The sequence below is a fragment of the Populus trichocarpa genome, chromosome 1, assembly GCF_000002775.5.
Source record: "Populus trichocarpa isolate Nisqually-1 chromosome 1, P.trichocarpa_v4.1, whole genome shotgun sequence".
Classification (NCBI taxonomy): Eukaryota; Viridiplantae; Streptophyta; class Magnoliopsida; order Malpighiales; family Salicaceae; genus Populus; species Populus trichocarpa.
The window spans coordinates 47,269,681-47,286,447 of record NC_037285.2 but is presented as its reverse complement, the minus strand read 5'-3'; the positions used below and the strand labels follow the sequence as shown (position 1 = coordinate 47,286,447).

General features: G+C 37.0%; 2 protein-coding genes across 3 annotated transcripts in view; both read right to left on the bottom strand.

Annotated features, from left to right (window-relative positions):
* LOC7491394 (benzyl alcohol O-benzoyltransferase) overlaps window positions 1-13,978 on the bottom strand; it is a 73,402-nt gene extending 59,424 nt beyond the window's left edge. Inside the window, exons 1-2 of one of the 2 annotated variants that reach the window (XM_052450283.1) lie at window positions 13,414-13,978; window positions 12,892-13,257 (exon numbers count right to left, since the gene is read on the bottom strand). In XM_052450283.1, coding sequence (XP_052306243.1) covers window positions 12,892-13,257; window positions 13,414-13,857 — 810 coding nt within the window. In that variant the 5' untranslated portion in view covers window positions 13,858-13,978. The remainder of the gene's footprint in view (window positions 1-12,891; window positions 13,258-13,413) is intronic. The other variant, XM_002298920.4, reaches the window with a different exon arrangement.
* Window positions 1-14,038, bottom strand: part of LOC7491398 (13-hydroxylupanine O-tigloyltransferase-like) — a 47,423-nt gene extending 33,385 nt beyond the window's left edge. The window contains exon 1 of the mRNA XM_052450321.1: window positions 13,906-14,038. The gene's annotated coding sequence lies outside the window, so the exon portion shown is untranslated. The remainder of the gene's footprint in view (window positions 1-13,905) is intronic.
* Between the last annotated feature and the right edge of the window lie 2,729 nt (window positions 14,039-16,767).

Below are 16,767 nucleotides of genomic sequence, written 5' to 3'. Positions count from 1 at the left end.
AGCACTCAACGAAGAGTTGGGGTTTACATAAACTTAAACCTTGACTAAAAGTCGTAAGGTAAGCTACTAGTCCCCCACGTAACCTGAAGCTTGTGTGTGCTTTCAAAAATTAAAACATGTGATGCATGAGAGAATTTTATACAATGCATGAATAAAACAAAACAAAACACAAAAAAAAAATTTAACACATAAAAACACAAAGCTTAGTCCAATAATGTTGAAAACAATACCTGTCCCTAGTGGAGTCGCCATTCTGTCGCACGTCACTCGCGCGGCGTCGGCTGGCGTTTTTTCGTTATGTTTGCTTGATTTGGGATCTTGGGAATCGCCACCTAGTATTTGGTTGAGGCTACTAGGAAACCTGGATATACTGGTCTTTGTCATAGATTTGAGAGTAAGGGACTAGTTGTGCTAGGAAAGGTATTAGCACCCTAGCGCACCCTACCTGAGGTAAGCTGCTTTGCGATTTGATGTGATTTAAAAATTTAAAATATTAATCAAATTCTAAGATTTTAATAAATCATTTATTAAATTCCAGAATATATGTAAAAACATGTTCTTACATTTTCATGGAAAGTACAACATGATTTTATTTATCCCTGGGATATTTAACCATATTCAAATTAAACACTTAATTCTTTTTGTCTTTTTTATTTTGATAATTCAATAACATAAATAAAAATACAAACACACAAACACATCTCTTTTTATTATGATTTTCTCATACACCATCTTTTACATGTTAAAAAAATAACAAAAATTCAAAAAAAATAAAAAATTACAAAATTACAAAATAAACCCTAAAAATCTACAAGAATTGCAAGGAAGGCCTTATGCAACTGCAGGAACAGTGGCCGGAAGGTTTCTGGGCATTTGAACAGTGGTTGCGCGTCTCCTTCACGCGCCACCACCACTTGGCGGCGCGTGGGTTCACGCGCCGCCGCGAAAACAAACTGGGAAACAGGGTGTCTGTAACAGCCTCCTCCCCTCTTCCCTTCCTTGCCGGCGGTGGGAAACAACGTCACCTGCAAAGCCAAGAAAACGCCACAAACAATCCGTTTTCTTTTTATTTTTTCCTTCTCAGATCTGGTTCCTTCGGGTCTGTCGCGGTTTGTTCCCGAGAGTTCATCCCCTATAGCAGATCTGGTTGTTGGGCATCATCGGTGCAGATGGCAGCTGGACCTCGATCCAAGTCTGTGTTACCAGCTGAAGACGAATTGGAATAAGAGGAAGAACAAACTCCTATCACGAATTAAAAAATATAGTAGTTGTTATATAACCTATCTGCACCGTTTCATTTAGTAACCCATACTCACCGTTTCATTCCATAAAATACTGCATGGCAGTTAAGCACACAACCTGCATGCTGAAGGTTCTCAGAACCATTTAGAAGGTAGTTATTCTATATAAAGTTGCGTGCATGTTAACAGAAGGATAACACGAATTATAATGAAAGCATGAATTCCTTTATTTCAGGTAAATACTATCAGTGTGTTGTTGGTGTGGTATCAACGACCTCTCAATTAATTACAGCCCTATAATCTCTACCTCCTCCATAGCCACCACTGGATATCATCCAGTTTGGTTCTCTTACTATCTTTCCCATAACAGTCTGCTATCAGAGCCTGCAATCCACGGACTACCACCATGCCACCAGACACCAGAGCAGCTGACCTCAAACGTATTGAAGACTCCATTGCAGCAGTATCGCAGGATCACAACCTTAAGTATGAGCTGATGGTTGACTTACTTAAGGGATAAAATGTCAAACTATACCAGACCATTGCTAACCAAGGTGCTCAGATCACAGACATACAGAGCATTATGGGCACTATGGCACAACAGCTAGAACTGGCTCTACATAAACTCTCTCCCATCACGGGTAGCTCTAGTCAGGGCAGAGACAAGCAGGTATCGGGCATGCAAGGATATGAATCCAGGCACAGGAGCTCTCAAGAAGAGAGAATACCTTCATACAAGATACACAAACCAAAACATTTCTTTCCCACCTTCAATGGTGAAGATGTACATCGCTGGCTATACAAATGTGCTCAGTATTTCGAGATCGAAGAAATTGCCAACACTGACAAGTTGAGAATCGCTTCCTATTACTTAGAGGGCGTTGCACTGTACTGGCACCAGAACTTCTTGAGAAGTGCAGAAAACCAAAGAGCCACTTGGGAGGAGTATGTAGAGGCTATCAGCTGTCGATTTGGAGGGCAACAGGACCCCTTAGAGGAATTAATGGACTTAAACAACGAGGGAATCTGGAAGAATATATCCGAGATTTTGATATTTTGTGGAACAAGGTAGAAATCAATGAAAAACAATCGCTAGTCATATTCCTGAGAGGATTGGAGTTGGAGATCAAAAACACGGTAAAAATGTTTGAACCCAAGACTCTTAAACATGCTTATAATTTAGCCAGGTTACAAGCCAACACTCTCTCCTACAAGAAATTTTCCAGTTCCCCAAAACGTTACTCTCCACCTATTATGACCACCCAACCACACCTTCCCACAACCCCAAACTCCACGCAGAATCCAACGACCATGCATAATACCCCCATCAAACCAAATCCAGCTCCCTGGCACAATAATCCTTCCACCTCCACTTACAGGAACTCCACTAAACCAACCAAATCTCTAAAAAACCAAGAATTCGAGGAAAAGAGGCTTAAGGGGTTATGTTTTTGGTGTGATGATAAGTTCATTCCTGGCCATAGATGTAGAAGTAAAAGGTTGTATTCCTTAAGTATAACTGAAGAAGAGGATGAAGTCACTACAAAAGAGCCAACTGGAGATGACCTCCAGGCGAGAGAGCTCTCACCCCACATCTCCCTGGACGCATTGGAAGGTACTGTAGGGCTCAACACAATGAAGGTTACTAGTAGATTGGACAAAACCACTGTGAGTATTCTGATAGACTCAGGAAGTATTCACAACTTCCTTAACGCTGAGTTGGCACTCAAACTTCAGCGCAAGCAGCTAATGGTGAAAGAATGGTCTGCAAATCTATATGCAAGGGCCTAAGGTGGATGATGCAAGGGATAAGCTTTGTGGCTGATGTATTCATCATAGACCTAAGTAATTGTGAGATGGTGATAGGTATACAATGGCTATCACTACTGGGTGACATATTGTGCAACTACAAACATTTGTGGATGTCATTCGACTGGCAAGGGAAAAGGGTTTTGCTAAAAGGTGAAAACCCACCAAAACTACAATATATTGAATTGGAGCATCTTAATTCTCTAGCAGGGAGTCACGGCCAGTTGGAGGGGTACTGATTAGTACTTAAAAGTGCATTCTCATTAAGGCTTTATATCATCGTATTGCACTAAAGTATCGTTAAATTCCCTAACTAAAGCATGTTTTATAATAACAAGTCTAATAATATAATATATCTTTAATTTATGGTAAATGCTTGTTTTGAATGCAGATATATCTCACAATTCAAAGGATTGATTGCTGTGATTAACAATTGAAAGTGAAGAGACAAAAAGAGGACTAGGCTAAGAGAAGAGATGCTGGTTCAATTCCAAACTGGAACACCATTCGGTTATTTGATCATAACTGGAGTTGTAGAACTCGGATTTAGGTCCACTTTATATGGATGGAAAGATACGACATAGACCTAAAACATTCATGAAGGGTCCAAGACTCAATTCTGCCGTTTTCAAGTTCAAATCTTAGCAACAACGGAGACGTCGGAACCTGTCCTGCAACTCAAACACTGTTCGGTTTTCAGCTCATATCTTGAGTTCTAGAAGTCCAAATGAGCTCTGGTTTTTTTTGTTGGAAAGCTGAGACAATTGCCCACAGCTTTCATGGAACAAAGGGCTCAAATTCTGATGTTAGCAATGACGTTTTGGCCAGCCAACAATATCAAAAATCAGCCAACAATATCAAGAACCAGCAGCCAACAATATCAAAAATCTGCCAACAATATCAAGAACTAGCAGCCAACAATGTCAAAAACCAGCCACCAAATCAATGGTAGCCTACCAATCAATAGTTCTGAATCTTAGCCTATAAAAGGAGGCATTTGCCATGTATTTAGTCATATTATTTTTCAGATCAAGATCATGTTCTTGCTTGCTTTCTTTATATCTTTGTAATGTTCAAGTTTTCTTTCATGTTATATTAATCTCTTGTTTATGCTTTTTCATTTCCTTTCCTATAATTAGTTAACTTATATCATGTTTATGTTCTTATGTTGTTTATTTATGTTTTTCTTCTTCATTATGTTTAGCTAAGTTAATTATGTCAAGGTGAAAAGGTTTTACTAATGGTGTTAGAATAGGTATAATATAAACTCAACATGGACTTTAATGTTTATATCCAAGAAAAATTGTTATTAGCATGTCTTATCTTTTTATCTTACTAATCCTTAATACCTTGCTTGTTAAATGGTTAATCTAGATTTATGTTGTATAACACTTGGTACATCAAATGCTTGATCCTTCATAGTTTTCGGCCGACATCGTTGTTATGATAGGAACTTGATTTGTTGTTAACATAAGCTAGCAACATGAATGCCTGATGATATTTATAAGTATGGTGTTACTTAGACAAGATAATTAATATGATCATGTTAATACTTTATAATGAGCCATTAATGATAAATCATCCGATTAGAACCTCCTTTGTGTGTGGTTTCTAGTTGAGTAATAAAAAGAGTTTATATTATATTTATTTGAAATACCATAAGTGAATCCTCTAACCTTGACATTTGTTTTTATCATTGCTTAATCCTTACATTAATCTTCCATCTCAAAGTTCTCATTAATTTCTTCCTCTTCTTCTTTTTATTATTATTATTACTACTATTACTACTACTACTACTACTATTAATATTATTATTATTATTATTATTATTATTATTTACATTCCTGTTATATGTTATGTACGTTAAGTATGCTCTGTGTTTGATCAAGGATCCTGACATTGTTGGTCTTGCCTTGTTCATTCGCATCAGAAATCTGTTTATATTATATAATATATCTCTTTGATCTTTTCATAAAATCAGTATATAGGCTGGAAACCTGTGACCTGATCTTTTAGATCATTCTCAGGTATAACAATGCCACGTACTGAGTTATTATTGTTGTTGCATTGTTATTTATAATTTATACAATTAACCTCTCTGTGGTTCGACCCCGGTCTTGCCGGGTTATTTATTACTTCGACACTCCTGCACTTGGGAGAAGACATCAATCTTTTGGTCGTGTCAGGTACCATTTATGTAACTTACAGATGATAGAAGAGGTGGAGGCAGGAACCATTCCTGAGACCACTACTTTCTCTATTCCTTCAATAGGTAATCAAGCCAACCATCTGCAGAACCTTTTGGCAGGATATATTGACTTGTTTCAGGAACCCAAAGGGCTGCCCCCTCTCAGATCCCATGATCACAGGATTCCTCTAAAGGAAGGAGGGAATTCGGTTAATCTACGACCTTACAGATACTCTAGCTTTCAAAAGGACACATTGGAGGAAATGGTGAAAGAGATGCTGAGGGAAAAAATCATAAGAACCAGCAACAGCCCGTTTGCTTCACCAATATTCTTGTCAAGAAAAAGGACTCTACATGGTGTCTATGTGTAGATTACAAAGCATTGAATAAACTTACCCTCAAGGATAAGTATCATATTCCCATGATTGAGGAACTTTTGGAAGAATTAGTAGGAGCTTATATATTCTCCAAGATCGACTTACGTTCAGGCTACCATCAGATTCGCATGGCAAGAGGGGAAGAATTTAAAACTGCCTTCAGAACTCACAGTGGCCACTACGAGTTCTTGGTTATGTTGTTTGGGCTAACCAATGCCCCTGCCACTTTCCAGAGTATAATGAATGAGATTTTTAGGGAGCATCTGAGGAAATTCATCCTAGTATTCTTTGACGACATCTTGGTTTACAGCCATACACTTACAGAACATTATGAGCATCTGGCTACCGTTCTCAACATACTCAGGGAACATCATCTGGTAGCAAAAGCTAGCAAATGCTTCTTCGGCCGAAACCAGGTGGAGTATTTAGGACACATAATTTCTGAGCAAGGAGTGGTGACAGACCCCTACAAAATACTGGCCATTATCAACTGGCCAATGCCCATAACATTGAAATAAATACGGGGATTTTTGGGATTGACGGGCTACTACAGAAGGTTCGTTAAAGGTTATGGCAATATTTGCAAACCACTAACTCAGCTGCTCAAAAAGGAGGCAACTGGATGGAACGAGGCTGCTACCGAAGCATTCAATCAGTTGAAAAAGGTTATGACCAGTGCCCCTGTATTAGCCCTGCCAGACTTCAACAAAACATTCATAGTAGAGACTGATGCATCCATTATTGGCGTGGGAGCAGTTCTTATGCAATAAGGACACCCCATTGTGTTCCTTAGCAAATCGTTGGGACCTAAACGAGAGGGAAATGCTGGCTATTCTTCAGGCAATTACTAAATGGAAGCACTATCTTTGGGGATGCCATTTTATTATCAGAACAGATCACATCAGCTTAAAGTACCTCCTACAGTAAAAGTTGACCACTCCAGCACAACATTTATGGTTGGTGAAATTACTAGGGTACAACTATGATATAGAATACAAACAAGGAAGAGAAAACGTCCCAGCAGATGCTCTTTCCAGGATTCCCAACAAAGAAGTGTATGCCCTGACCACTTCTACCATTTCAACAGGCCTCCTGGCAAAAATCAGGAAGTCCTACGAAGGCGATGTAGCACTCCAAGAGATCATCAAGCACTTACAAGAGTCTACCAACACCCATCCCCACTACACTTGGGTGAATGATCACCTTAACAGGAGAGGGAAGGTGGTAGTAGGGAAGGATCCTGAACTGCAAGACAAGCTCATATTTATGTTCCATAATTCAGCTGTGGGGGGGCATTCAGGCATGACAGTAACTGCTAAAACCATTGGAGGATTATTTTATTGGAAGGGTCAGCAGAAGCACATTAGGCAATTCATCAGGGAATGCAATGTTTGTCAGAGGAACAAACATGAGAACATGGTAAGCCTTGGACTCCTGCAACCGTTACCCATTCCTTCAGCTCCTTTCATCGACATCAACATGGATTTTGTCGAAGGACTCCCAAAATCCGAAGGGAAGGATGTGATATTGGTTGTTGTGAATCATTTCAGCAAATACGCCCACTGCATGGCCCTCAGTCATCCTTATTTTGCCTCAGAGGTGGCCAAAATATTCATGAACAATGTCTATAAGCTACACGAGTTACCAACTTCTATAACCAGTGATAGGGATCCTGTTTTCTTGAGCAGGTTTTGGAAAGAGTTATTCACCAGCCAAGGCGTCAACCTCAACTACTCCTCAGCCTACCACCCACAAACGGATGCCCAAACAGAAATTGTTAACAAATGCATTGAACAGTACTTACGATGCATGACGGGTGAATGCCCAAATCAGTGGGCAAAGTGGTTACCCTTAGCTGAATGGTGGTACAATACTAACTACCACTCAGCTACCAAGATGACCCCTTATCAAGTGTTATATGGGGTTCCTCCACCCCTGCACATTCCCTACCTTCCTAAGGATTCTGTTGTGGAATCAGTCGATGAGTATTTATCAGCTAAAGAAGAAATCATAAAGAGAGTCCGGGAGCATCTCCTAGCAGCCCAGAATATGATGACTATGGTGGCTAACAGGAAAAGAAGTGATATTCATCCAGTGTTCCACGTCTCTCAGCTCAAAAAACATAAGGGTAATCACACAGTGCAGGGTACTCCTCCTATGATACCTCAAACAGCTGTCCTACAACCATAAAACGTTTTAGACAGACGTATGGTTCAATGTCAGAATCAAGCGAAAACTCAAGTGTTGATACTCTGGGAGGGACTAGCTCTTGCTGATGCCACCTGGGAAGACCTAGAGGAATTTAAGCTGCGATTTCCATTATTCAACCTTGAGGACAAGGTTGGTTTTAAGGAGGGCCAATTGTTACCAGCTGAAGACGAATTGGAATAGGAGGAAGAACAAACTCTTATCATGAATTCAAAAATATAGTAGTCGTTATATAACCCATATGCACCGTTTCATTTAGTAACTCATACGTACCGTTTTATTCCATAAAATACTGCATGGCAGTTAAGCACACAACCTGCGTGCTGAAGGTTCTCAGAACCATTTAGAAGGTAGTTATTCTATATAAAGCTACGTGCATGTTAACAGAAGGATAACAAGAATTATAATAAAAGCATGAATTCCTTTATTTTAGGTAAATACTATCAGTGTGTTGTTGGTGTGGTATCAACGGCCTCTCAATTAATTACAGCCCTATAATCTCTACCTCCTCTATAGCCACCACTGGATATCATCCAGTTCGGTTCTCTTACTATCTTCCCCGTAACAGTCTGCTACACGGGTTTGAGTCGGAGGAGAGCCGGTTGCTGATGGTTTTGCTAGTGGTAGATTCTGCCGGCATTTGGCGAGCTGGTAGCTGGTTCAGAAGGAAATAGTTGAGGGCTGGTCCCCTGTGTCAGTGGGCGGCGGTGTTTGTGGGGCTGGTCTCCGGTGAGGACAGCGCTGATGTGGCTGACAGTGAAAGGGTCGGTGGAGACGGGGAAGCAGTGGCTGGAGGTTCTTTCTCTGGTTCTGCCGGGTGAGGATGAAAGGAGTGTGTGGTGGCTGGCTGAGAGAGGAGAGAGCTGGGTCTCTGCCCGGTTCGTCCTTTGTTCCTGCAACTGAGAGGGAAAAAAGGCTGGGAATCAGATCTGAGGAAAGGGGGAACGACAGCTGTGGCTTGGTTTTATGGTTTTTCAAAAGGGAAGGGGGCCGACCGACCTCAACAGGGAAAGAGGGGAAGATGGTCAGGGGCCAAAATGTGAGCGGCCAGTAGGGAGAGACAACCGAGAGAGGGAAAGGTCTCTCTGGTTTTTTTAAAGGAAAGGGAAATCAGGGGAGGGGTTATGCTGAAAGTTAAAAAATGAGAGGAACGGGGAGCAGCGGCTCAGTGTTTTTTTGCCAGAGGCAAGTGAGCGGCTCCGGTTCTCTTTGGAAAAGGTTACAGGGAGGCGGCCAAGAGAGAAAAGTCAGATCGCCAGAGGGTGGCGGCGGCTTCTCTGTCAAAAGGAGAAGTTTAGGGTTGGGCTGAGCATTTCCGGTCGGTCCAGTTTTGAACCAAAATAAACAACCAAACCGATTTATTTATTTTTTAATTTTTTGAACCGAACCGAACCGAAAACCGGTTCAAACCGATTAATTTTGGTTTGGTTCAGTTCGGTTTTTGCCCTTCCAAACCAGTTCAAACCGAAATTATTCCAACTTGTTCACAGTCCAAAAACAATCCCTAATCCCTACGTCGAAGAAGGCAACTAAAAATCTTTCTTGTTTGGGCATTTTGATGTTCTGTGCCCCGACCGCCCACAATTAAAACAAGAGCCTCCAAATCCAAAGCTTCTGCTACGCATAATAAAGAAAAGATGTCATGTTTGTTTGCTGAAACTTGTATAAACAAATTGTCCAAACCAACAGCCACACAAGCCAGCAAAAGATAACAGGGAAAAAAAAAGGGGGGAATGAAAGGAAAAAAAATCCACAACTTGGCACTTACCCACATCATGCATGCACCCCATAAAACCTGTAACTTTAGGTTTACAAAGAGTAAAGGGAGGGGAGAAAAATCAAAGCAAAGGAGAGGGATATGCAGAGAAGGGGAAGGGGGGGCTAAAGGGAGGGAGGGATATGTAGAGAAGGGGGGTATGCAGAGAAGGGGATGAGGGGGCTAAAAGGAGGGAGGGATATGCAGAGAAGGGGAAGGGGGGCTAAAGGGAGGGAAGGGGCGGCTGATGGCTAAAAGTGATTTTAGGGTTAAAAAGTGTTGTATTTATACTTACTTTTTTTTTAAGTGTTGGCTGGTTGAACCGGTTCGGTTCAATCGGTTTCAGACTTTAGAAACCGAAACCGAACCGAACCGGATTTTTTTGTGATTTTTTAATCGGTTAATTCGGTTTTTTTTTTCGGTTCGGTTTTTTCAGTAATTTTTTTTCCGGTTTTCTCGGTTTAATTGGTTTATCAGTTTTTTTACTCACCCCTAGTTTAGGGTTCCTTTTTTAGGGTTTTTCTCTTTTTTTTCTTATCTTGCCCCTTGTAAATTTTCTGCCCTCGTGAGTAATTTTTTCCCCTTGATGTTGACATTTTTCACTGTATTTATAGCTAAAATGTTGGTAGGTTTCCAAACTGCTCCCTCAACTTTTCTTTTTCTTTTACTTTTCTTTTGTTTTTTTGTAAATTTTGATTTTTCTTATTTTTTTGTATTTTTTAAAGCGAGCAATATCAACGTCGACTCAACAAGAAAAATCAGTGATTGTAAAATTAATGCGCTAAAAGTTGAACACGTTCAAAATACCTTTGAAAATTTAAATTCTTTTTAGATTACGTTGAAAATGCTAAAAATGATGCAAATATATCAAAATGCATTTTTTTTGGGGTTTTCAATTTTATTTTTTTTGCTATTTTTTTTCTGAAAATTTATCAAAAACATGGGTCAAAAATTAGGTAGCAACAATACTGTTTGATTTTTTTTAATTTCTTCTATTTCAACTTGGATTCCCTTAATATATACCGACGATATATTTCTGTTGGTAAATACCGACGGAGTTAGCGATAGGAAAAATTTAGTCGGTAAACATCACCTCAAAATACTGAAGAAAAAAATTCATCAGTGATTCCATTTGTATTCTTAGATTTACTAGTAGTGACTCATCTCTCCACTAGACATGAAAAATCATCTTTTTGGCTCAATTATTGACTTGCTAAAACAATTAAATTCAAAAACTAACTTAGAGATTGAAAAATTTATTTTATAGGTAACACTAGTGCAAATAAAGCTCAATAATTTATTGAGATTTTTACATTAAATAAACTTGGAATAGTAAGTGACTCGTAAAGATATGTGGAAAAGGAAAAAAAATTACACTATAGAGTTTTTTTTTTAACGAAGCTCAATGTAATAATTATACGTCAACCTCACCAGCATTGACTTTTTCTCTCTTTTTTTATATATATTTTTTCATTTTTCTTTTGTCAAATAATAGCAATGACTTTTTTTTTTTTTTAGGATAATCGAGATAATATTGTCAGCATTCAAGCGCCCCGTTTTCATCTCTTATATTATATTGAGAGAAAGAGCAGAGAGTTGATTCACTTGATTCCTTAAAAAAAACTTAAAATTAATGTTTGAAAATTATTACTCTTCTTCCTTCTGTTTAAATCTTTTGGCTCTCCGAAATTCAAAAACCTTCCAGTTTTCCCCAAGTCTTTATTTAGACAATAGTCAAGACATTAAAAACTTGTTTGTAATAATTAACTAGAAATCGGAAGAAAAAAAAACTCTATCTCTTTCTAAATATTATAAAATCATTATTATTATAGTTGAAATTAAACTCATTATACTTTTTAGCGAAACTGATGATAATTTATATAAATTAAAGAAAGAAATTAAAATTTTAATTTAACTATACCTTATTGAAAACCAAATATTTTTTTTTATTTGAACTTATTATAGGTTCAATTCAAAAAAGTTATGTGGTTGTGTCAGCAAATTTCTTGTCGGACGGACTAATCCAGCATGGGTTTAAAAACACTTTGTACAAGTTTAGATAAACCGTATTTGTATAGATTTGTTTTAATTTCTTGTTCACAACTTCCTCTCTATGCTTTCTCACTTTAATTAACTTTTGAGTTAAAATCCATAAACAAATGATAAAATTCTTGAATATTCTTTTTAAAAAAGTTTTTTTCATCTAAAAGCAACTTAAAAATGTAACTCAAACAAAATTCTATGCAGCTTTCCTAAGTTATTATGGTGCTGCTTTGACTCAGGCAAAAAAATAGTAAAAATCAACGGTTGTTGTCCAATGAATTTGCAGTCATTTTTGCTCAACAAAATGGCATTTATATGTTGATCAAAACCCTAATTTGTTTTTATATAAAAGATCAAAACCCTAATTAACTCACGAAACAAGGATCAATAAAACTATTGGAAACCAAATATTGATCTTATTATTGAATATAAAAGTCATGAGACTTAAATTTTACAACTGTAAACAATTTGAAACCACACAAATCACCAAATTTTCATTACAACTCCAACTCATATATCTAAGTATACAATCACAACAAGGTCAAAGAGTACGGGCTTGCTGGTAGTAAATAAATTTAAAGGCTTATTCAAACTTCGCCACCATCTGCTTTAAAATATTTTTTTTGGTACCAAAGGCTTATCCGGCCAAGAATAGAATAATATCATAGCCTTTCCTCTGTCTTATAGGGAGCTTGGTATCATTTCTTGTTGTTCTTGGCTTCTTTCTGGGTCATGCCTTGCCAATTCCTCTAATAGTATTGCAAATCTCTCCATAACTGGTGCACGTAAGGAAACCAAAAGCATAACCCCACGCTCTCCGTTCTTGAATCGATACGGCAGGAAATAGGTTCCTGCAATAGAAATTTCATCAGGCATGGCCTTGGGTGGCCCAGTGTAAATTGTGTTGCCCCATCCATAGTCCACCTGATCGAACCCAATACTTGTTAAGTCTGACACGACATATGATTGTAACCCTATAGGCTGCCCTTTGGTTATCTCCATTAGATCAGCCAATGATCTCATGTACTCCTCAGTTATTCTATTCTTGGCATTTCTTATCATTTCCACAGCATACCCTAAAGAGTTTAAGCAAAGCTTCCTAGCATTTGTTACAGCTGCTGGCAAAGCTAGCACGTTACCATAATATCCTTTCGGTAATGGAGGGTTAAATTTGGAACGTGCGTTAACAAGCATTTGCATGCGCATCTCCTCATTAGGGTTAGCTTGAGATGCCATGGCATAGCATCTCCATAAGCATGCACTTATTACCTCAAAATTTGAACATGGGTGTAAATGAGAAGGAATCCATCTACGAATGTTGGATAATTCCTTGCGGTTGAGAACAAAACTACGGTGGGCTACAGCGTGAACCTGGCCGTGGAATTCAGGCACCTTGGCTGTAGGATCAACAGCAACAGGAGCATCATTACCATATTCATTGTGTCTGCATGTAACTCGTGGCGGATTCCTAGCACAGAGGAGTTCCCTTTGCCACACAGGTAGAATTGAAGGGGCTTGGGCACCTCGTGCAATCTCACCTATGGCATTCAATAGCTGAACTATGCCGAGTGCATCGGTCATTGGGTGATTAAGACGGAACCCAAGTACAAAACCGCCACACTTCAAGCGTGTCACCTGTTAATATAATGTAAAATTATTAATACTTTATGAGAATGTAATTGATGGAATATTACCATCATTGTTTTAATTATATTTTTGAATTTTCTCGATAATATTAATAATAATAATGAAAGAATGAATAAACATTAGCCAATAATGTCCTATACGTACCTGAAAAAGCAATAATGGGGTATTGAGGATCCCTTCTGATCCTGGGACGTTGTAAAGAAGTTCCTGAAAACATGGGAATGGAGATGGAATTGGATCACCAAACTGCTCGACCGTGGCATCGGCATCGGCTTCGATGAACAAGACACCCTCACCAGTACAATCAACTATAAGCTTATTGTCTGGCCCTTGTCTAATCCTACCAGCAAAAGGGTAATAATACACAAGTGCCTGCGCAATTGCCTCCTTTATTACCTTCACAGGATCTTTCCCTTGCATCGATGGATTGTGTGCATACAAGTTGTAATGTGGTGATTGAAATTGGAGGTATAGTTGTCGATCAATATCAGAAAGCTGTCTGAATTCATGAGGTGTGGCCTTAGCTGGAGCAATCAATTCTGGTTCGCACCTTCGGACGGCGAACGATAAGGAAGGTGGTGTTGCCATCGCACAAAAAGTATGTTTGCTGCAAACTGTGATAAATGGTGGCTCTACCTCAGCAGTCAAGAATATTTTTGCTTGAAATGGAATGCATGGGAAGGCAAACTTGCTACATATTTATAGTAATAATGATTGTGTGGACATGCAGTAGGTGTGAAAGGTAGGAGCAGGAACAGTAGTAAATGATTACGTTTATAAAACCATGAATTCATCAACGAGTGAGGTACTCGTTACCCACTACAACACCTAACTCATTTCCAATTCATTATTATTCTGGTTCATGATTCCCCACAGAAGAATCTTTTTATTAATTTACCGTTATACTCATAGTTTTTTCCTTTATTCTTCATTGAAAATTCTGTGAAGGAACTAACAAGTGGACGAATAAGAAGAAAATTCAAACATGTATGAAAATTAAAAGGGCTTCTGAAAATTTCATTAATTTGTGGGGTTTGGAAATGTGATCACACCAACCTTGTAGATTATCCTAAAACTATTACTCCAATATGGTCATGCCCAGTACTAACCATGTTGGTTTTCCTTTCATAATATTGAGAAACCCTCTCTCCCTTGAATTATCTTTCAAGTTTAGAGGGGATAGATTTTGGGAAACTACGTGCCTAATGAAGGCCTAATGGAGGGGATTCCTTAGACTTTGACCAAGTTAGAATTTGAACCAACACTAGACAAATTAGTTGTCGACTAATTATTTGTTGTCCAAAAGTTTAAAATTTAGAAATTTATATTATATCCCGGATTGGTTTTATACTCTAATATCCTTCACTTAAACCCTTATGGGTTATGTTTTAAAAAATATATAAATTATATCTCGAGATTTTATTCAATAATTTAAATTTTTAAATTGAAATAATTCTTCATCATAATATTAAAATTTTATTGATCAAGTAATCATGAGTTTAAATCTCATCACTTTATTTTATTTGATAAAAATTAAATATAAAATAGTATTAACTTATAAAATCTTCAAATCCAAAAAAGTAGGATGTATTAAAGAAATAACATGGAGTTTTCTCTTCTTTATCTTCTTTTGGGTTGTTTTGGGAGGTCTTAGAAGCAATACAAAAATGTCTGTGAATCCCTCTCAAGTTCTGCACATAAGATTAAATATTGTTTCCTTAGATAGGCATTTACAACCAATAATTAATGAAGGTGTGACGTCTTCTGCAATTTATTTGGCTCTCTAGCTGTAGCTACTCAATTAATTTGTTTTTATTATTATTTATTTTTGCTACCAACTTCACCAGCATTGACTTTTTGAGGAGCATTAACATTGATACACTGACTTCTAGCTAGTGCTATTCATGCCCTCCTCTACGTCTCTTATAAATTTTATTCACATAATTAATTCATTAAAAAAATAAAAATCAAAAGGGTAATTGAGGATATGTTAATTGTGTACATAAGAAAAATAGAAGGAACTTGGAGGACGAAAGGCTGTGCGATTGGTTTGGATATAGGCTTCATCTATTAGTTGATAATTGTTAAATATGTATCTTTTACGCAGTGAAGCTAACAGCGAAAGATCAATGACTCACAAAACAGTCATAGTTGACCATATCATATGAATATATTGTAAGCAAGCAAAGTTGAGGAAACAAATATGTTTTGTCATTAACTTGATTGCTGCTGCCTACTCATTGAGAATTGTTTTTTTCTAGTATAAAAAAATTAAAAAATAACTTTGTTATTATTAAAAAAACAATAAAAATAAAATTGTTAACCAAATTTTACCTGAATTTTATCCTGGTTAATTTTCCAGACTATTCAAATATGAACCCAATCTGAAATAAATTTCAAGTTCAAAGTTTAAAGATTTTAATTAGGAAGTTTTTTTATATAAATTTTCAAGTTGGTTTGATGCTCAAAGAAATTTTATTATTATTATTATTATTTTAGTTCAAATTTGGAGACCAACTTACAAATAAATTTATTAAATCTTTTTTAATACATCAAACTGATATATGTCTACATGACATTTTTTCTATTGAATTAACTCTTTTATTTTTTAGATTATATATGTAATGAAAGAAATAAAGAAAAGAAAATAAACATGTGGAAATTAATTGAATTACTTTAATTAATTAGGTTTGTTTAGGCTAATTTATTTATTTTATTTTAATCATTTAATTTTCATATCAAAAGAGAGAATTTTTTTAAAAAATAGGAGTTATTGGATCATGCGTCGTCAAGCATTCAATTTAGTATCTAAAAGAAAATTCCATGTAAGCGCATGAAATCATATATAGTATTATGATGGAAGGACTATTACAAAACAAAAAAAAGAGTAGAGGGACTCAATCAATTATAAAAAAAACATAAGAGGCTCCAATAAAAAGAATAAAAAGTATAGGTACCAAATAATGGATAAAATCCATCTTCTTACAAAATAAATCATGAATAGCAGTGATTAGACTCTTAAGCCATCTTTCACTTATCATAATTTTTTATTTTTTTTTTCAAATCAAGTCATCCTCGTCCAAACCGATCATGCCTTATAGTTTTCTTCGTGGAATTCGAATTTCCAATAATAACATAACCGATCAATATTAAGCAACATGATAGTGAATAGTCATTAAGATCATATCGAAGTGTGTAGTAAGCAATCCATAAAATTACAAAGTGGTTAGGTGAACGATAAATACAAGTTTTTATTCTACATGCAGTAGTTGACTGATGAATGCTCTTCATTAATTATGGTGATTGAATGCGTGCTGTTTGAATCAACTTGTTTCTAATCCCAACTTATTGAATTGTTTAACGTTCATTCACTTATCTTCAAGACCATTATATTGATTGAATGCGTGTTGTTTGAATTAATCAACTTGTTCAGTGATTAATTTAATGTCGTTTCAGTAACATAACGTTGATGAATGGATGAATTTATTCAAAGATTTA